Source organism: Anomalospiza imberbis, chromosome 21 (genome assembly GCF_031753505.1).
Source record: "Anomalospiza imberbis isolate Cuckoo-Finch-1a 21T00152 chromosome 21, ASM3175350v1, whole genome shotgun sequence".
NCBI lineage: Eukaryota > Metazoa > Chordata > Aves > Passeriformes > Viduidae > Anomalospiza > Anomalospiza imberbis.
The window spans coordinates 2,262,742-2,283,866 of NC_089701.1; the positions used below are offsets into that span (position 1 = coordinate 2,262,742).

Sequence of the window (21,125 nt, forward strand, 5' to 3'; positions counted from 1 at the left end):
CCCCCAAACCCAGCCCCCTCAGCCACCTGCCTCTCCCTCAACTGCTGAAAATTAATTACATTTAACCCCCTAATTAACTGCAAGCCACTTAATTGGATAAGCACAGCATGGATAGCAGCTTAGTCCACATCCACAAGGGGTGGGACCAGGACCAAATTCCCAGGGCAGTCAGCTCAGAAGGAACAGGAGACACCTCATTCGTTGCTATATTGAAACAATAAATCAAATAAAATAGAAAGTGAGGGGGTTTGGGGTGGTCTGACATGGCTCTAGTCATCAGTTCTGGGGATTTGTGGGGGGAAAAGCAAAAGGAATGGAAAATTCAAGTGCTGAGAACTCATTCCTGTCATTCTTACCTCAAACTACAGCCCCAAACCCCTGGGTGTAGGAGGAGAAACTCCAGAGATTTCTACACTCAACTCCCCAGTGCAGTGGGGACAAAAATCAGCTTTATTTTCTTGGCACCCTCAGCCCTCCCAGTGTAGGTGAAGGCTTCCAAAATAAGTTAGTGTTTTCCAAATTCAGACTATTTTGGCTTGAACTCTTCTCCCACCTGAGAGCAGGATGAAAACGGGACAAAACCACACCAAGCACAAATGCAAACAGCACATGGCACACACAGACTGATGGACAGAGAGGCAGAAATTGCACTTGAAAGCACTTTAAAGATGCACATTCTTGGATTTGTTAGTCAGAGGCAGAGAGAGGTCACAGCAGAGCTCCCACTTTCTCCTCCTCCTTCCCAGGAAGCACAACCAGAACCTCTGGGAGCAGCTGGAAGAGTTTTTATCCAGTTCTGCTTGTTTGGACTGAGCTGAGAGGGAACAACCCTGGCTCCAGCTAATCCTGGGGAAAACCAACCCAAACAAGCAGCTTAAGCTGCCAAATTAATTCCATTTACCTGCAGGGATCACAGCCCCCGGGGCTGAGGGAACAGGTGATTCCCACACATCTCCCTCATTTCAGGGATTCACACTGTGCTCCGCAAGGACAAAAACCCGTCTCTAAACAGGGATTTTTAGAAGTTATTAGGGTCCAGATCAGCTTATTAGGATTTTATTATGTCCTTATTAGGACATCAGGATTTTCTGTCCTTGGGAGGGAAGGGTTAAACATGAGGTCACTAAAACCACAGTCAGAAAGTCCATAAATTTAACCCAAACCTCAACACTGACTAGAAAATTACCAAAATTCTGCCACTGACTGACTGCACAGATCAAAGGAGCCCCAGCAGACAGATTCAAGTCTGATGAAATAAATCCTTAAACTATTTCCCAATTTTCTGAGAGCTTTTTGGTCCCATTCTTGCCCACTGCAAACTCTTGTCACAAAGTTATTGCAGCTCCCTGCAGGTGAAGCTTTACCAAACAGAACAGCACATCTTTAAAGTGTATTAGTTCTTGGAGGGGATGGAGTGTCACACCAACAAAAGTACACATGAAATAAAAAGGAAATCAGTTAATGATTTTTATTAAATTTCAGTGTTTCATAAAATAAATATGGTTTATAATATCAAACAGTGAGAAATAAAGCACAAGCATGAAAAGCATGGTAACAAAAGTTACACTCATGACGGTGTTTAATACTCAGCACTTTAGAAACCATAAAGCCTTTAATTATTTACAAGCAGCAAACTATCTAACATAATTTACAACGTTGCAGCAGCCTAGTCAGGGAGTCCTGGAAGGGGAAAAAACACGGAGAGACTGCACTGGAAGACCTTCACTTTGCTCTAGCTACCCAGCACTTTATCCCATCCCCCAATCCCCCTATGTACAATAACTCTCTGCACCTTCCATCATCTCCAGGGTCAGTAATTACACTGGATTTAGAGCTCAGTTCCTCTCGACGACAGGCAGGACCTTCTGCACTCGAGAGACACAAATTCAAGTAACACTTCAAAGAAAAGTAAACATGTGCAAACCCACGTCAGAACCTACAGGAGCTGCAGGTAGTAAGTGTCAAAGCCACGGAGCAGGAGCTCGTTAGCAGATTAAATTAATTAGGGAATAGCTACAGAAACCTACTTGGGAACCAGCTGGGGCCAAGAATGAGACATGGAAGTGGTTAAAAATAAAAACCCACAAAAACAAAAACAAAACAAAAAAACCAAAAAAGAAAAGGAACTGCAAATGTACCCTGTTACCACAGACAAAAATTTAATCTGCCAAAACACGAAGACTTTTAAGGTCATAACTCAAGATTTAATATTTCAACATGAAAAGAAATCCAAGCCATTCGACTTATTTGGGCTTTTGAAACAAATGCAAATGTCTCTGTTTAAAAATTGCTTTCAAATGAGAAAAACAAATCAATATATATTAATATATCACCCAAAATAAAAAACATAACACACTCTTCATTGTAGAGCATGCTGCTCATTCAGAATAAAGACAGGACAAAGAAAGTAGAATTACATTTCATGATGTAATAAAAACATTAAAATCTGTGATCATTAAGTGCACCATCGTACAGGAGTAGCGTGCTCAGAGTGGAAATGTTCTATACCTACCAGCATCCACCTTTATTAAAGCAAACAAATCTTTAGGACACTGCCTGAAACTGAAATCAGTAATCACTGGGCTCCATTCAGCTCGCCTTAAGTTTCAGTCAGGCACATTCCAGCTAGTAGCACCTGTTATGCCTCTTCATGATTGTATTCCAGAGATCTTTTACATTTGTGAACAATTTTTTTTCTTTTTTTTTTTTAGAAAAAGACTGGCTTTTGCAATCCTTGCAATGCTTATCCTACACAGATCCTGCAAGTAAACTCTGCTCTGAGCAGCACAAGTTGGGGCTTTTTTCAGAAATCTGAGAGCTGGACTTACGTTGGCAGTAGGTACGGTACAACAACTGGATGTATTCAAGAGTTCCTCAAAAAGGTCTGAAAGGAAGATTTCCCTAAAGACTGTTTAAAAAAACCAAACCAAACCCAAAGCACTTCACCCAAGATCTGTTCAATCCTTCTACCCAAGTTCAGAACTTGCCAACTTTTAAGAATGCCAGGAAAAAGGAGGGAATGAGGTGGAGAGGAAAGAGAATCAAATTATTCCCAATTTGTACCGATGAAAAGCTTCAAGTAAAAGGAAATCCACTTGTTCAAGATCTTGCTACATGCATAGTCCCTCGTCAGCTGAAAGCCACAGTAGTTAGCATTGGGTGTAACAGCAGATTCATCATTCATAAAAAACACTGGCAACGTTCCTTCATCCTCAAGAACTTGCATCCACGGTTCTCTGTCCCGAAGCTTCTTAAAAAATGTCTATGGTTCTGCACATTTCATACCAAACTGGAGGAAAATGGTAAACATGTCTTCTCTCAATGCAATCCCAGTGAGCCAACCTTCTCCCCAGGAGCTGGGTGTCATTTCCGAGTCTGGCTCTTCTTTGGCACCGCGGGTCGCTTGGCCTGCCACAAGTGGTTGTGGATGGTGAGAGCATCCACGCTCACAGACATGGTTTTGGCTGGGATCACGTTAAACTGTTTTCTGTCCGAGCTGTACTTATAGAGTTTATCAATCATTTTCTTGGTGATGCTCTTTGGCCCTGTCCCAGTGAGCTTGTAGATCTCCTCCGTGTCGGGGTAGTAGCAGTAAAGTGCTCGGAACTGGCAGCCGGCGTCGCGGAACAAGATGATGTAGTGGTTGGCATCACATTTCTCCAGCTCCTGCAGCAAAAACAACCAGGTTCAGGGGCTGGTCACGGGGAGAACCATGCTGAGCTTTAAGCTGAATAGTTGTTCCTCTTAGCATAATTTTCTAGTCCCTTTATAAACTTAAAAGCAGAACTCTAAATACAGGATTGTGTTTTCCGCATGGAAAGCAAAAATGCTCTACACAGCTACACGATAGGGAATGGAATTCACACTGCACAGCAGTGGGATTATGAAATCAGCATCACAGACCCATGTGATTGAGAGTGCATTAATAACTTCAATGTTTACCTCTAATATTGAGTTCTTATGTGGTTCATTCACTTTTCCAGCAAGACAGCAGTGAGATATAGCATTGTGAATAATAGGTTTGTTGGATTTGCTGCTGGGTTCCTTAAATAATTTTGGACCTAAGGAAGACAAATAAATCAAAATTATCTGCCTTACACTTATGAACACTAAGATTTTCATTCAAAGCGAAAAAAACAAAAAAAACCCACCTCATTATTTTTCTAGAATGACTTAATTTTAGAGATATTAAGCAGAAGAAAATATACCTGACAACGTCTCAAAAATAACATGAAACACATCACAATTCTTCCTGACCTGGTATTCATAATAAATGAATAAAACAAATGAAACAAAATGAAACTAAAACAAAGCAGGCACCTGTGTATTCTGCCACTGAAGCAATAGAAGATGCTGTGGAAGCATTCTCCCAGTCTCTCTCTGTGTTTCTGCTGGGATTTCTGCTCAGAATGGGCAAGGACTCCATGGATTCAACTCTGGGAGGGAAATAAATAAAAAATTATATGCCAAGATTTTGGGGTTTGGCCCTGTAATCTCACATAAATGCTGCTGTCCCTGAATGGAACAGAATATTCTCCCTTATCCTCCCCAGAACAGTCAGATTCTCCTTGCTAGAAATCAAAGCAAAACTCTGACTCCTCTGGGTGAAAATAAAACAGAATTGCAAGTTTGTACAGAACACTGCAGTTGGCAGCCACATAAACCAGATGAATTCAGCAATGCTGACTGTGCTCCTCTGCCAGGGAGGTGAAGCAAACAGCACTGAAGCCCAAAACTGTTTCATCCCCCAGGACCAGAGAAACCCAAGAGAAACTGGCTGTACCTCTGTGAGGGAGTGCCACCAGAGTGAACGCTTTCAGGCTCAGTTGTTGCTGCTGAGGCCAAAGACAGACTGGAACCAGACTGAGCACTGCTCAAATTATCAGCTACAAAACAGGAGAGACAATGTCAAACACATTTGGTTACAGCAGATTTGAAGCTCAGGGAGAGCAAACAAATCCAGATCCTTACGTGTGGAAGAACACTTTGTGCCTGAATCACTGTAAGATTCCTCACGATGGACCGACTTTGGCCTGGGTTTTTTGGGCTTGGATTTGGGCTTCCCAAGCCCTTGCTCCTCCAAAATCTGCTGCTGTTTTTTCCTTAGATATTCCTGCTTGATGAGTTCTCGCCGAGCCTTCTCCTCTTCTTTCCGTATCCGGTCCTCCTCGGCTTTGCGGCTGCCACAGAGCACAAGGACAGAGCACTCAGCATGGAACAGCCTCCTCGTGTTAAAATAAAGAGAAATTCTTTTCTGTGCATCATTACCGAGCTTCATCCCTTTTTTGTTCCACCTCAGCCTCCAGCTGCTGCTTCCGCAGCCGAGCCTCCTCGGCCTTGCGCTGCTGTTTCAGGAGGAACGCCGCACGCTTCTTGGCCAGCTCATCCTCTGCCTTCTGTTCATCCTGAAAAACCCAGAGGGATGGAAGTTTTAAGGAATAGTGGACAATATATTAAGCTGGGCATCACAAGATTGCTGATGATTCCAGGAAAATTTGAAGAAAAGCTATTACTTTTGGAAATCTTTACGTTTTTAGAATTGATGAGCATAAATCAAAACCTCTTATTGCTCAAGAAAATATTAAGAGACAGTTTTAGTGCTCCCTTAAGTCTGTGAGGAAAAAAAAGGGGCTCATCTTACTCTGACTTGTTTTAAATATCTTTAATCAGCACAAAACCTTCTAGACCTGCAAAGTACAATGTAACTATGATGTGGGCCAGGATGGACACCACAAATAATCCCAGTGAATGGCAATCAGTCCAAATTAATCACACTACAAAGACCCCAAAAGTTAAATTCCCTGAGATTGAGACTAGTTAGACTTTCTTGAAAGAGAAATTAAGAGAAAGTATCATGTCAGCACACTTGTGGTATTGACAACAGTCATTGCTAAACACAAATTAAGACACTAAATGTTTTGAGAGCAGACCTCTCTCTTTTTTCTAAAAGTAATTGCTTTCCAGGACAGCTTTTTTATATCCCAATACTGCAACTAATGAGGGCTGTGCTCCATCAGGAGACTGGGAAACACCAGCTCTAATGCTGGGTGAGTGTGTAACAGGAACGAGAGAGAGAAAGGTAACACGTTTACCTTGAAGAAAAAACCCACACCAGACTTCTGATCACCTTCACTAATCATATCCGTGGAGCTATCCTGGTTTTCAAGTTCTCCTTCATCTGGAGCTTTTAAGTCAGACAAATCTACTTCAATGAGATTAGCCTTGCTTCTCAGGGGCTCATCCACTGGGACATTTTCTTTTCCTGAGCCATCAGAAGAATTCAACCCTGTTTCCTTGAAGCTGTTATTCACCTCTTTGCTCATTTCAGACAGAATATTTGCATCTTTGGAGGTGGAGAGAACAAGTGCCCTTTGATTGCTCTCATCATGAAGTCTATAGGTATCAAAGAAACACTTCTCTTGGGAACCACTTCCATGATCAGGGCTGCTTTCCAGTCCCACTTCCGTGGGTGTCTTTGCCAAGCTATTGGGTGGGAAAGGTCTCAAATGTGGAAGGTTTTCTAGGCTGGGCGTTGGGGTTTTAACACGTGCTGAATTCTGCTGCCTGTCCTTTGGGACTTTCAGCTCTGAAGGCCTTCCTGGCCGGGGAGTCCTTCCTTGGCCAAGCCGCGGCGGTTTCCGCAGGCTGTTCATTCCAGTTGGAGACAGGGGCTCAACAAAATGAATCGAAGGTTTCACCTTTTGGTCCTGAGAGTTACTTCTGGTTCCTGGGGATGGCACTGTTGGAGATTTCATGAGCAGCTCCTGCTGCTGGGATATCTTTAAGATGGCCTGCTGCAGGGTGCTGATTGTTTCATTCAGCTTCTCGATTGAAAGATCACATTCATTTATATCTGCTTCAGTCACGTTGTCTTCTAGGAGGGCAACAGAAATAATTTTACTTTTTTCCAAATCGTGTATAGCAGCAGGGTCTTTTGGTTTGTGTTGCTCGGCAAAAGCCAAGCTTTCCTGCATTTTTACTTTTGCTACTTCTTGAGAATCGTTGAGCATTTCTTCTCTCTCCTCCTCTTTCACAAGAAACTCCTCAGATTTGGAACCCAAAGAAACTTCATCTAAATCTTCCCCATTGTGCCGGGAATATTCTTTTGCAAAGTGTTCTGGTTTAAGAGGTTGTGGACCATCGGGAGACTTCCCTTTTTTAACAACATGCAGGAAAGCTGCCTTGCCCAATTTTAGTCTCTGCCTTGCTGATAAGGCTTCCATCTTCTTCTTCTGAGCCTCTATGGCCCTGCGTTTCTCTTCCAGCTGCATGTGGAGCTGCACCAGCTCCGAAGCTAAAAGATTAACATTGTCTTTGTTCTGTCTGTTGGGGCTCTGTTCTCGCTTTTGTTTCCACGTGGTCAGCGGTGCTGGGCAGCTTTCTGACCCATCTGGGGTGGTTTTTTGGGAACTACTCGTGCTGGACTTGGTCTCGTAGCTGTTGAGCCTCTGCAGCTTCCTTTCTGCAAAGCTGGTCATGCGGACACTGCCGCTGGCCATGGACACGCTGCTCACCTGGGAAATGGTGCTCAGGCAGGGGCTGGAGCGGCCGCTGGCGTCGTCCTTGTCCTCGTGTTCCTTCACCTTCATGTCCTCCTGCAGCTTGGCAGATTCCTCCTCACCAATGTACTTAGTGACTAGAGGATGGTTGTCTATGGCCACCAAATCCTGGTCAGCATCTTCCATGTCCAAGAGATCCGGCTCCGAGTCCTGCCTCACCATGGTCCAGGTGGTATCCTGAACGTGCAAGCTGAGACCTTTCCCGTAACTCACATTGACTTTACTTGTTACCTCATCATCAGGTTTAGCAGCGTGAAGAAAGAATCCTCCAGTGGATAGCTCCTGAGAGGAAGGATCTAAACTGCTACTAGCCAAAGGTCTGGAAGCTTCTACACCTGCTTCCCCCAGGGCCATTGCATCCGCAGAACTGGGATCTGCAACTGGAGTGAAATCAGAGCTAGAAATTGGAGTAAAAGTCCTATTGAGGTCATGCTCACCATGACTGCTCGTCGCTTTCTTGCGGATCAAAGACAAGTGTCCTTCATTTAACCTCTTTGTTACAAAACTCCTCTGTTTTCCCTCCCCACACTCATCCTCTTTATTGATGACCTGTTTTTCCTTGGCTGGTTTCAGGACTGCAGGCATTAAAGGCTCCAGGTAAAAACTGTCAGGCTTGCTGTCTGAAGGGTCGCTGTTTGTTTTTGGAGACCACGCTGTGGCCGCTATGCTGGGCACCCTGACTGCTGCATTCTGCACCTCAGGGTCACCACGGTTTGGCCTTTCTTCAGATCTGATGATTGCAATGAGCTCTTCATCTTCATCCTCCATTTCTACGTTGTTCAGCAAGCTCTTCCCGTTAGCTTTCACCGATGGAGGGTGGGGCTGATTTTTGGGGGTCACATTGACAATGTTGGAAGCAAGACTGTCCTTGCTGATGGACCTGGCCAGGCTAATGCTGTCCCCAGAGCCAGGGTCCACATCAGTACTGGCAGAATGATGAAGGGCAAATGGTGTTGGCTGAGACAGAGGCCTAGAAAACATAAGAAGAATCTACTGACACTCAAGCACTACAAGGTACAATTCGTTGAAATAAAGACCATGATACAGACAGCTAAAATTGTTGTTTTATTTTAAAAATGCATCCTGTACCACAAGTGACCAGCAGTACCAAGCAGCAACTTCAGAAACTTCCACTTTCAACAGCAATTCCTGAAAATCACGGTTAACGTATTTTCAACTGCAAATCTAAAATCAGTCAGCTCTGAAAGTGCACATAAGGAGAAAACAAAGTTAAGTGACTGTCAGTGCAGTTCCAGGGCAGTGATACCACACTACCACAATCAAGTTGTCGCAGTATCACTTCCTCAAGCAATGCTGTAATAAATAATTACCTGGGTTTCTTCTCTGGCCATGCCAGAACTGCCCCTCGTGGCTGCCCATCAACACGGGTCAGAGAATTCGAACGGTGCCGATGGCCTGAAATGGTTTTTAATTGACAATAGTTCAGAAATGGTCTTTAAAGCAGCACTTTTGCCTCATTTCATAGCAAACACAGAAACAGAATCAACTCCTTCCCCAACAGATGGCAGCAGAAAACAGATTTGCTGCAGCTGCCACCAGACACAGTCAAAGCTTGAAAAAAATTAAAATCCATCACATTTCTTAAAATATCTTTATGATTTACTGAAACTCAACATGCTCACCCACTTGTGTTACTGCAGATTAATTAAATTCTAAATAACTTATAGAAATTAACCTATATTTTAATGATTTTATTGACAGTCCCTGTCTGTTGAAAGGTGAATTCAAGGCAGACTTACCAGGGCTGTCTTCTCCCTGTAAAGATTTTTGTTGCTTTTGCCTCAAAGGGAGCAGTGGGTGGGAAGGGCTGAAGGCAGGGCTTCCTCCTTTGCCACTAATTCAGAAAGGTAAAAATTCATTACTACAAAGAATGTTTTTTTCTATAATCAGAAAAAAAATCAAATTGCAAAGTCACACTGGTAAGTTATTCTCATCCTCTTTAAAACATAATATCCTTAATTTTTAAGAATTTCCTTAACAAGAAGTTTTTCACATGTAACAACACAAAAGTAAATCTATTACCTGAAATCAAACAAAGTTTCTAAATGCAGTAGATTTAAGACTATGCTAATGTAAATAGTAAATTCAAGACAAAGGAACAGCTGAAATAATGTAGAGGTCACCATGAAATTTATGTCAGCTGGAAGCCCTTTTCATTAACCACATCAGATCATGCTGAAGTTTGTTTGCACAGATCTCCAGAATGGTTTGGGTTGGAAGGGATCTTAAAGACCACTCAGTTCCAGGCCCTGCCATGACATGGACACCTTCCACCACAGCAGCTTGCTCCGAGCACCTGGCCAGCTCTTCTGGAGCCCCTTTGCGTACTCTAAGGTCACTCAGTTTGTGCAAAATGACAACATTCAGCAGCACAAATCCCCAGGTTATCCAAACAGAGGCACAAACAGAAGGTGGAACAAGATGAAGACAGACTCACAGGTAGTCAGGCTCCTCGGGGTGCAGGTAGTACCTGCTGCAGGCTTCAGGGGCTGCCTGGGCTGGGGGCTGCAGCTCTGCTGGGCTTGGGCTGGCAGGAGCGGCCAGGAAACTGCGCTTGGTGGCGTTGGAAATGGGGACAGGGGGCCGGCTGCTCTTCTGCTGCATCACTGCCTTGACTGGGCACAAAGGGACAGCATCAGCACCACTCACCGTGGCCAGGGGAGGAGCAGAACAGGACAGGAAGCTCTCAGATTGCAGAAGGTAGAATGGAAACTTTGTCTACAGTGTAAACTGAAGTACTGGTCTTTATTTAAAATATCTGTCTTCTGGTGAGCTCAATGAAAGTTACAAGTTAATAATAAATTAGTGGGTTTAGGGGGGGGTAATTACCTGTTCAAAAATTATCCATCCAAAATATCAGAACTCAAGAGGATCCAGGACTAATTTTCCTTCTGCTTTAATGTTTTTAAAAGATCCTCAGCACAAATAAACCTTGGGTAGAAATAAACCTTCCAAGGAAACACCACTAGGCAACAGTTTCACTGCAATGTAAGTAATTTCTAAATAACATGCTATCAGTTATCTGTGGTTGTAAACTTACCATCTTTTATTTCCTGGATATCTCTTGGCTGTACAAAGTCTGGTTTGACATTCTCAAACCACCAGAAGAGTTCTGCAATGAACACCATGACATTAGGCTGAAACAGAAAAAAAGGAAAATTATACCTCACATTAACAAAATATTCCTTATTTACCCACATCTTATTGAAAAATACATCTTTTGTTATGTTTCTTACCTTTAAAACCAAAGGAGCATACAACATGTCCTCCAAGGTGAGGTAAAAGCATTTGTTTAGGTACTCATTTGAGAATTCTCTCAAGAGCTGAATGTTATAGAGGCTGTCTGCAATTGATGTCACCTCCTTCAAACAGATATCTGGGAAGGAGAGAGGGCTGAGTAAGCTCTGGCACTGTCGCAAGGGATCACCCTTCCACCCCCACCTCATAGAAACACCAAATACAGGAACTTCACAGACTCTACACCAGCACTGGATATATTTACTGGCTACCAGCGACATTTCTCTACCTGCTCAGTACCAGAGGGACAGGAAAAGGAGGAAGAAAACCACAGAGAACAGTATCAGTTCTGCATTCATTGTTGAATCCACAGGGGATTCTGTCTATCACAGCCACAGAAAAGGTAAACAGGCTACAGAGAACACACATAATGACAAAATACAAAAGCAATTAAAACCAGACATCTTGATTTGCATATAATAAAGGGTTACTCCTAGGATTCACAGTGCTGGTTCCTTCTGAAAACACTCAGGAGCTCTGCAAGGTACAACATATCTGAGAATTTTAAAATCAATACAAAATGTTGATTTGCAGAAGTTAATGCAACAAGGACATTGATTTATTAAGAAAAACATTTTCTGGGGAAGAGAACTCAAGTTTTGCAATACTCAAGAGTGACAATTTCTGCAGATTGAGATAAACTATTTCAAAATCTAGATTTTAAAATGCCAAGTTATGCCAAGAAAAACATGAGAATTATCAGCTAACACTGGTGGACATGTACTCCATTTTTATGGCATTGAAACCAAGCTCAGTTATTTGAGCAAAGAAAGCCATATCATCTAAAACTGGAAAAGAAAGGATTCTTTTGTGGCTCATAATATACAGAACACAGTAAGTGTTCTAAATACAGCAAGTAAAAAAAAACAAGATCCAAGAGAGATTATTTTTAAAATGCAGATTCCATATGTGACCTGTCTCCAACCTGCCATAGTCCGCTACCTATTAAATGTGCTGCATTTTTAATTTTTCATGTATTTCTAGTTCAGCTTTCAAAGCCTGAAAGCCTTTTATTCCTTTTATTCCCTCAAAACCTTTATTACATACCATCCAGTTTCATTTGCTCTGGACAGTAATAGTGAATCACAGCTAGAAGAGCAGCACCATCGCTACCATCCTTCATCAGATCTTCCAGCACAGGGAAATAGGGTAACTGCCTGCTGGAGAGGTGGTCCCTTCTGTAACGCACCTACAGAGAGAAACAAGGGTTCACATCATGCTGAAGAGGCTAAAAGACAAAGAGAACCAAAAAAAGCAAAGAAAAAGGAATCTGTGTTAAGCATTGAAAACTCTTTTCGCTGGATCCTTTCTGCCATTCTGCCCCAAGTCAAGCCCAGCTGACAAAGTTGTGCTTTTCTCCCTGTGGAAGCCAATTCTGAAGGAAATGGTGTTTCCCTTTTAATCCTAAAATGGTTTGGGTTGGAAGGGACCTTAAAGATCATCTCACCCAACTTCCTTGCACTAGAGCAGGCTGCTCATCTGCTATTCAGTCTCCTCATGCCCGGGAGCAATCTGTGCTGCTGGATTCCTCACTTCATTCACACATTTTAACTTCTTATAATCAATTTAATTCAAAACCCTTCCACACAGATTCATGAATGCAGCAGATCCAAAGAAAGAGACATGGGGAACTACATGAGAACACTTATAGCTTGGAAAAAACAAAACACAGCAAAAATCATTCTGATGGGCTGGTGATCTCTCGTACCTTACCCAAATCCACGGATTTGCTGTTGCATCCACAGACAGCAAAGTTCTCTCAGAGAGAACCAGAACATGGCACATCTGTGTGCAACACAGGTGTTGTGCAAAAATAAAAACCATGGCCTTTTCCAAAATAGTCAGAGAGGAGGAGGCCTTGACATCCCCAGCAAAACTCCCCTTGATTTACTACAGATCAAAATCAAGCTCTGGTGCAAACCACCCTGCAGCCCTCAGGGAATTTGGAGCTGCCAAAGCCAGTCAGCTGAAGAACAAATCTTGGCATTGCTTCTTGCAAGTTTTGCAAGTTCCAGGGTTGCTGTTTCCTGAGCATCCACACTCTATGGGAGGCTGTGTCTAAACTGAGCAGCAAAGCAGGTGGGAAAGCAAAAGCAGAATACACTGCAGGGCCTGGCAGAAACACCTGGCAGTGCTGGGAAATCATCCCTTGGACACTTCAGGGCATTGACAGCACTGGGATTGAACAGAATCTCTTCTCTGTGCAGACACACCAATCACATATTGAATCATCAGAGGAAAGTGGGTTTTACCAACATCCTACACTTCCCAAGCCAGCCTGGGAAAGCTCTAGACACACACACACTCCTAGGTGTCAGTTTAGGATGGCACAGGCTGTGAAAAAATCTGTTCAGAGCAATGAAGATCACTTGGAGCAATGAAAACCAGTTTCTTTATTTTGCATATGCTACGCCAAGTTTCCCAAGGAACTCAAAGCTATCTCTGCATGCTAATGCTATTTTTCCTGTCCTTTTCCCAGGTGCAAATTGGGTTTTTCCCCAGCCTGGAGCACTCCACGAAGATGTAATGGAATGGGAATCATACTGTACCACACGAGCATATTCCACTGGTTCCAGCATGCAGTGCGATAGGGCATGCATCAGATCAGGCTTACACAGAGAGAAACAGTGAGATATAGGATGGTGATTATTCAAACAAGAAACAAATCAAAGGCATCAGCAACATCCATTATGCACTAGAAATGTGATTGTTAAGTCTGGTAGAATAAGTGTGCACACCAAGGTAAACTGGTTAGCTTGAAAGGGTCAGCATTTATCCACTTAAAGTAAGCACATTAAAAAAAGAAACCTTCAGAAATTCTTTTTCAACTTTAATTCCTCCTGTAGTTAAAGTAGATAAAAATATTTCTTTTCCAATAGGCTTAAATGGAATTTAAATCAACGACAGTCAATACCAAGAACTAAAATCTGTAAAGATTCCTTGTTTCTTTTGGCTTTGGTGAAAAACCCCACAAATTTATCAAAGAGGGTTTTTATGGACTTAATTTAATTCCTTATTTTTTGCTCAGTTGTTAGTCTCTTAACCCTTCAGTCTTTTATACTGAAAATTCTGAATTCTTCCTTATTTTCTAAGCTGAATGCTGTGGTTTGTAACCCTCCTGCCCATGCATACAATGAATGACATTTGTATGCAGTAATTGCAGAAACAGTACTACTGAAATAGAGATAATTCTGTATTAAAAATACCCCAACCAAACAAAAATCACAATAAAAAGGCACAGAACTGACAGAACCTGACAACAACTTTGAGAGACTGCAAAACCTGCCAGTAAACCATTAAAATCTAAGTGGACCAGAAGTGAGACAACCTTTGTTTACTCCTTCCTTTAATTTCAGACATTTAAAGTTTTTACTCCAGCCAACAGATCTGGCTCAAACAAAGGATTAGGAGGCTGCAGTGGGACTGAGCTCTCTGTGGGAAGGCAGAGAGATCATAGGGAGGCTGCCTGATCACACCTGCCTTTTCCAAGTGTTCTGCCCTTTGGAATTAACAACTGAGACAACAGCTCATCTTCCCAGAGAGAAAATGAGTAACACCAGCTCCTGCAAGGGCGGGAGAAAGGGCATCAAAGCTAAGGAAAGCAAAGAAATAAAGGAAAATCTCTGCAAGTTGAAATAAACCCAGAAAACTCTGACAAAATAAAGCAAGATTTCTAGAAGCACAATTCTGTTGTTGTTGTTTTTTTAAATATATAGTGGAATTGATATTCCAATTTCACACTTCAGCACAAAAATCAGTATTCTGATTGTTCCAATGTGCAAACTGTCTTCCCTCCCACTGTGCCAGCTCCAGGCTCAACTGAGCACACAATCCCAGCAACCGTCCCACCAAACTGGTCTGGCCAATCTCCTACCCCACCTCAGTGAACAGCAGTGCTCTGGCTCTGACAGATTTACAAATCTGCACCAGAGCAGGTGCAGGAGCAGTGTAAGAGCATTATTTAAGCACAAACATCTGAGTATCTTAACTATGGATTCCAAGCTTAGGCAGCCGTTTAAGCCGCCCAGCTTTTCTCTCACCTCAGTGCTGTCATCAGTTCCTACTTACAACCAAACCCAGCAAATGCAACCATTTCAACTGGTAATTCTCTAGGTTTTTGTTTTTTTTATTCCTACTCCACCTCCCTCACTCCTGCAGTGTGGAAGCAATTTTGAGATGCTGCAAAGTGAGTATGCTGTATGCTGTACAGTATGCAAAAAGCACGTCACGAAAACAAAGCCCGATGACCCAAAAGCTCACACAGGTGTTTTTCAAAGAGCAGCTGAGAAGCATTGCAATGGAAGCAAACACTCTGAGGAAGTTTAAAAAGCCATGGTTTTGTGGATGACAACTGGTGTAAAAGTAGTTCACTTACAGGTACTAATTTCCAATACCATTTGGAAGGAGACTGCTCAGGAAGCAAGGAAAGGAACGTAGGAATAGGAAAGGAACATCAGCAATGCAAGTTAAAAGCAGTAATACTTAAATGCACTTCAGCAATAAACACTTTCATATTTCAGAGGGCTTATAGCCTAGAAATTTAGATTTAAAGATACTAAATGAGACCCAGTAGCCAATAGGGTCAAATCATTCAAGAGATCCTTTAGACCACAGATCAACTTGTAAATTAAGCAGATCTTTTTTGCTGAAGGATATTATTTTCTATAAAAGGCACATAAAAAAACCTTTGCCACTAACATGAAAATTAAACTGTGCCTTGTTCATAGGTCACACTTTGAGCCCTTTGCCTAGCAATGCCAATTTGAGAAAAGAATATGTTATTTATAATTTACCTTAAGGTTTTATGAAATCACAAATTGGGAGTTCAGATAGACGTTATGTTGGAGAAAGATCTATTTGATATTCTCTAGAAATGAAAGTGTGCTATATTTTGCAATATTAGTGCATTGTAATATAATTTCAAGGGAAAAAGCTGGAAAAAACTACAAACACACACATATAACATTTGAATGCCAAGAGTATCCTTCCTGGACAGAACCTGAATAAGTCCCCAAATACACACTATACAAATAACATGCAAAAAGGACATGCCCCAAGAGCTTTCAAAATATATAACATATATTTTGTGCTGTGACAGGTGAGTCATATTTACCCACACACAGTTGATACAGGTTATTTTAGTTGAAACAAGTTGTTTTCATCCTACTTAAACTTAAAGGAAAGTCAGGAGATACCAGTGGACTTCAAAGGCAGGGAAGGGCACTGATGACAGAGACAAAACAAATTGCATGCAGAAAATCTCACTTTTGAGGATTAGAGCCCTCACACTTCTCTGACAAAGAAAATACTGATATTTAAATCCATTCATCATCAAAACACAGTATCACAACTGAAGACAAATTTGTTTTACCTTTTGATGCCCTGGACTTTCCATTAGTTGTTGTTTTAATTTAATCTCTTTCTCTGTTATCTCTCTCATTTTAAGGTTCACCTAAAAGGGCATAGCACAGAAAATTAATTAAAATACATCTGGATATGTTTCCACGAGCGTCCTTCTTGCTCCTGTTACTTAATAGTCAATTCATGCTACAAACATAAAAAGTTCATAGAAAAGCATGGTACAGCAGTTTTCTAGACCAACTCTCTATTAGCAGTAGCTGAAATCACAATCCTGGGTTTGCAAGGACACATTCTCTTTGGAATTTGACTCTTGTCTCTCAAAAGAATTAGAGTAACCTAACTGCTGCCCTTGGAAAAATCCCAGCATTTCTGTTAAATGTTCCATCTAGTCAGAGTGAAGTCCATCCTCTTATTTAGCACGAAACAGGGCTTCACCTCAAAGAAACCCCATCAACCAAAACAACACCTCATAGCAATTTGTATGAAAACAAAGAATCCAATTTTTACAGTTTTTCTAAGTTAGTTCCTGATTATCTTCTTTATTTTTAAACGTACCAGCTTTATTTTTCCCTAAGAAAAACAAGTTGCTAAAGTAGAAGAGATTATAGAAATGAACAAGTAAGAAAGCAAGACACACATCAGAATCCGTTTTAAAAATCTGAAAGGTGACAAGAAAAGACAGGCAGGCTTTTCCCAAAGTAATTTTTACCTTGTTAATCCAGAAAACCATGGCATCCTCCAAATCATAGGGCAGTTCTTTTGAGGCACTGAATGTAGAGAAACGCTTGACACTGGCAACCACCTTCTCAATGCTGATCATTTCTACAGTGTAGGCCATCATAAGAGCATCAATCATTGCCATATGAGAACTCTGAAAGAAGAAAACAGAGAGGACTGGAAAATAAAACCCCTTTTAAAAAACGGTATGTTCTTACTGTATTTAAAACAAAACATTCCTAAGGTTAACGACCTAGAAATGAAGAGCTCCTCACTCCATTTACTATTTTAAATAGCGTTAAATAAAAAGCAGATGATTAGGTGGATTTAATTAAGCTAACCATTTTGATTGGTGCAGAGCCCAGATCAGATTCAGACACAGGTGTATCATCGCTCTCCATGACGTAAATCCCCTTCCGAGACAGCGCCTGGATCACGGACTGGTGTCCCTGCAGAGCAGCCACCTGATCCCCCTTGAGGATGAGGCTGCAGACGCGGCAGTAGAGCTCGCTGGAGAGCAGCAGTTTGATCACAGGGGGTTTGATGTGCTCCTGCTCGTACTGGTCGATGTAGAACGGGTCCTTCAGCTCCTCCGGGACGTTGTCTGCAACAGCGGAGAGAAGAGCGACACGTGGCACCACGCCTCACCAGGAGAGGTTGGGGAATGTCAGTGGGATTCACATTTTATTTGGGATTATCACTGTTAGATCACAGGTTAAAATGGGCAGGGTTTATCCATATCCTCAAAGCAAAATCCCAAAGCATCCGTGCACAGCAACTGGACACCTGCAAGGCTCTGTCACTAAGAGGGGCTGGCCAGTCTCAAAAACAAGCCACCAATGTTTTTATGAATTTTGGCAATTCAGAAGGAAAAGACCAAAATATCTGACAAAAACCTTGAACATTTTACAAACCAACCAGTGAGCTGATTATCTATTTTTTGTCAAGAGCATTAATCAAACTCTTGCAGCTTTCAGCCTTTAAATAATTCAAGCCTAGGAAGCAAAACCACTCCATTTGAATTAAGCAGGAGCTTTAAACCAAGTCTAAAATTGAACTTCTTCTGCCTTGGCCCAATTTCCACAAGTTGTGTTAGGATTTTATCAAACTGAGTCTGGACCCTGAGTGTAGTAATTTAGAAGAAGCTAAAATTAGCAACACAGAAGGCCTCACCCTTGCACACCACCAGCCATAAACACATTTTTACTACTCCCCAGCACAGCTCAGAGCTGCCAGGAGAGAAAGGCACTAACAACAACTAATATTCCAATCACTCTAAATATGTCCAAGACATCTCAAATCCATCCCTTGCTCTATAGCCCAAAATAAATCCTTCTCCTCATATTGGGTAATCAGCCTGGAAGCTATTGATCTTTATAACAACCAAGCAGGAATAATGGGAGTCTGCAACTCCAAGAAAAATATTTTCTAGCCTCAAGTGTATTGTCTTAATAGAAGCCTGACATTTCCTAAATTTCAAACATAAAATTCTATCTGATGCTATCTAGTCACTCTGAATATCTTTCCCCAAAGTCACTTAAACAGTTCATTTTAAATATATACATCTACACTTAAAAGAATTATTAATTTGGCAGCATATTTACTTTTCATTCAGCTCATTTCCAGAATAATTAAATTTTCCCATTCCAAGAAACTCCTACCCATATCTTTGAGCTGCAAAATGAGCCACACAGTATTTGTATACTGCAGAGCACTTGATGCTCATGAAGAAGAAGAATGGAGACAGAGTGCTATTGCATGAGCTACAAGTACATCTCACTTAGATAAAAATATGCAGTAAACCAGTGCTGTCTAACAGCTCCAGTCAGTCAGACAGTGCTGGCCCTCTTTCAAAATGGGAAGTTTAAAAAGCTTTCTGAAGTTTTGTTTTTTTTTTATTAAGGTAATTATTTTTCCTTTCTGTGACACTGAATGTGACTTTTCACTGAAGATGGTTGGAAGAGACACAATAAAACCCACTGGCACTACCTAAGTAGCACTTGTTAACATGAATGTCCATTTTCAGTGAAGCACACAATAAATTCAGATATTCTTAATCTTCTTAACATTAGTCAACCTGACCTAAAATCAAAGGCTGTTGAAAGCTCATTCCCATTAATGGCCATTTCCATTTCCAGATAGAGAGCTCAAGCTTCCATTTCTAAAGACTGAGGAAAGATGCAAAAATCCAAATGCAAACCGGCTCGTGTAATTCAACATTTTGGTTCATTACAGGCAGCTACACCTTTAACAACCAAGGACACGTTGCTTTGTACTAGAATTATTTGTGAAAGGAAATAATACAAGCTCATAAAATATCCATGAAGTTGTACATCTCTGGCAGAGCATGAGCACCACTCCAATTTTTAAAGGCTTTTTTTTTAAACAACACAAAAAATGCAAATTCCAAAAGTCTGAAATCTGGAGCACTTGGATGAGGGGTTTAGTTCCAACACCTGCTCTCCACCAGCTTGGGAACTGAGGTGACTGCCTGGAATTGGGCTCGAATGGTGGACAAAGAGCCCTGAAATCCCTCCTGCCCCTCAGTCCGGATTTTCCTGGGGATTTTCCCTTCTCCACAAGGGAGAGAGACTGTGATTATTTTATAGACTGTTACCACAGCAAGGAAAAAGGTTTCCCTGCAACACTAACACACCCAGGAGGGAAGCATTTTATAGGATTGGGGTCTTTACTAACACAGGAGAGGCCATGGGAGCTGAGCCCCCCGCGTGACTGGGGCAGGCAGATCTCCCACATCAATTTCTGATTAAACCAGCTCCATTTCAACGATTTTTAAAAGCCTTTTCTAGCACTAAATGGATCTAGTTCTCAGTGAGGAGATTCCATGTCACAGAAATCAATATGTTAAAAAAAAAAAAAAACAAACATAAACAAACAACCCAAAACACACAAACAAAATGAAGAAAAAAAACCCCAACTTGTGTTGTGTCATTCAATCTGAAAGTCCAGTCAAGAAACCTGAAATCTTTTTTCTATTATACTGAAGGATCCTCTAATTTCATGTTTCTGATCTCCATATAACTGCTTAAGGACTGAATTATTTGGATTGACCAGGATTAAGGGTAGGGCTGGGTGGGAATAACTTTTAGTACCAGGATTAATAATTTGACTTCCTACTAACATAGGAAGTTATTCATCGACATTAATTCTCACATTATTGTAATTTATTTCACTGTACACACTTGCCCAGGTTTATTTTTTACATTAGTACATGGAACACTTCTGTCACACACAGGAACAGGCTTGTAGGTCATTTATGTCCTCACTAAAGAGCCACAAAAAATTAAGATATAAAAACAACATCAAAGCTCAAAGAGTGACAATACTAATTTTACTATTTCATACAAATTTATTTCATGCTGGACATAATGGCAGGCACAAATAAATGAGAAAGAAATGGCAGGAAAACTTGCAATGTAAACAGGATGCTAAGTAAGTGTATAATTCTGAGTTGGGAAACTTCCAAATAGAATTGATGTTGTGTACTCAATGCAGTTGTCTCAAATGGGGTAACACAGAACAGACAAAAAAGGGCTTTAATTGAGAGGTGGCTTCAATATCTGAAATCTGCACCTGAAAGTGCAACTGAAGACGCTGATCTTACCTTTCACACCTGTTAATTATCCTTACCTGCAGCACCCGGGCTGCTCCTTCTCCAACCCCCCTTAAAAATGGCAAAATTCCCACACTGCCAGAAATCCCAGGAATACTGTTGTCACTTTTAGACAATCACACCCCATCAGATTTACCCAGTGCTAAATTAAATCACACACCATGGACACACAGGCAGCCCCTGCTATCATGGACACCTTTTCTCCCCAGTTTTTCTGGATCAGACAAACCAAAGGTGTCACAGGCTCTGTGCTTGTCTCACTACACAATGTGCCAATGCTCTTTTTGAAGAAAATGTCCCAGGCTTTCCAAGCCCCAGTTTCTATCAGCATCTTTTCCAACACCTTCTTTCCATGACCTATAACTGAACTTGGAGGTTAGAAAAGTTCTGTTCATCAAAACTTGAGTTTTTACATATTTATGCCTTGGATTTTGGAGAAAATTAACATGAAAAATTAACTTCTGAGAAATTAACACCTGAGCCGTAGCTACAAAAATTTCTGCTTGAGAAGTTTAACAAATCATACTAAAGAAAAC

The 21,125-nt window shown here is 41.5% G+C and overlaps 2 protein-coding genes across 5 annotated transcripts in view; one reads left to right on the forward strand and one right to left on the reverse strand.

The window, feature by feature from the left end:
- Positions 1 to 21,125, forward strand: part of KCNT1 (potassium sodium-activated channel subfamily T member 1) — a 212,913-nt gene that overhangs the window by 80,974 nt on the left and 110,814 nt on the right. The gene's annotated exons all lie outside the window — the stretch shown is intronic.
- The window catches only part of CAMSAP1 (calmodulin regulated spectrin associated protein 1), a 33,044-nt gene continuing 14,054 nt past the window's right edge, over positions 2,136 to 21,125 (reverse strand). For 3 of the 4 annotated variants that reach the window (XM_068211018.1, XM_068211022.1, XM_068211020.1), the window contains exons 3-19: positions 17,297 to 17,559; positions 16,948 to 17,109; positions 16,249 to 16,329; positions 15,253 to 15,285; positions 11,925 to 12,066; positions 10,817 to 10,956; positions 10,621 to 10,717; positions 10,018 to 10,195; positions 9,320 to 9,414; positions 8,891 to 8,975; positions 6,093 to 8,529; positions 5,269 to 5,405; positions 4,972 to 5,180; positions 4,784 to 4,886; positions 4,321 to 4,436; positions 3,943 to 4,061; positions 2,136 to 3,666 (exon numbers count right to left, since the gene is read on the reverse strand). In XM_068211018.1, coding sequence (XP_068067119.1) covers positions 3,364 to 3,666; positions 3,943 to 4,061; positions 4,321 to 4,436; positions 4,784 to 4,886; positions 4,972 to 5,180; positions 5,269 to 5,405; positions 6,093 to 8,529; positions 8,891 to 8,975; positions 9,320 to 9,414; positions 10,018 to 10,195; positions 10,621 to 10,717; positions 10,817 to 10,956; positions 11,925 to 12,066; positions 15,253 to 15,285; positions 16,249 to 16,329; positions 16,948 to 17,109; positions 17,297 to 17,559 — 4,700 coding nt within the window. In that variant the 3' untranslated portion in view covers positions 2,136 to 3,363. The remainder of the gene's footprint in view (positions 3,667 to 3,942; positions 4,062 to 4,320; positions 4,437 to 4,783; positions 4,887 to 4,971; positions 5,181 to 5,268; positions 5,406 to 6,092; positions 8,530 to 8,890; positions 8,976 to 9,319; positions 9,415 to 10,017; positions 10,196 to 10,620; positions 10,718 to 10,816; positions 10,957 to 11,924; positions 12,067 to 15,252; positions 15,286 to 16,248; positions 16,330 to 16,947; positions 17,110 to 17,296; positions 17,560 to 21,125) is intronic. The other variant, XM_068211021.1, reaches the window with a different exon arrangement.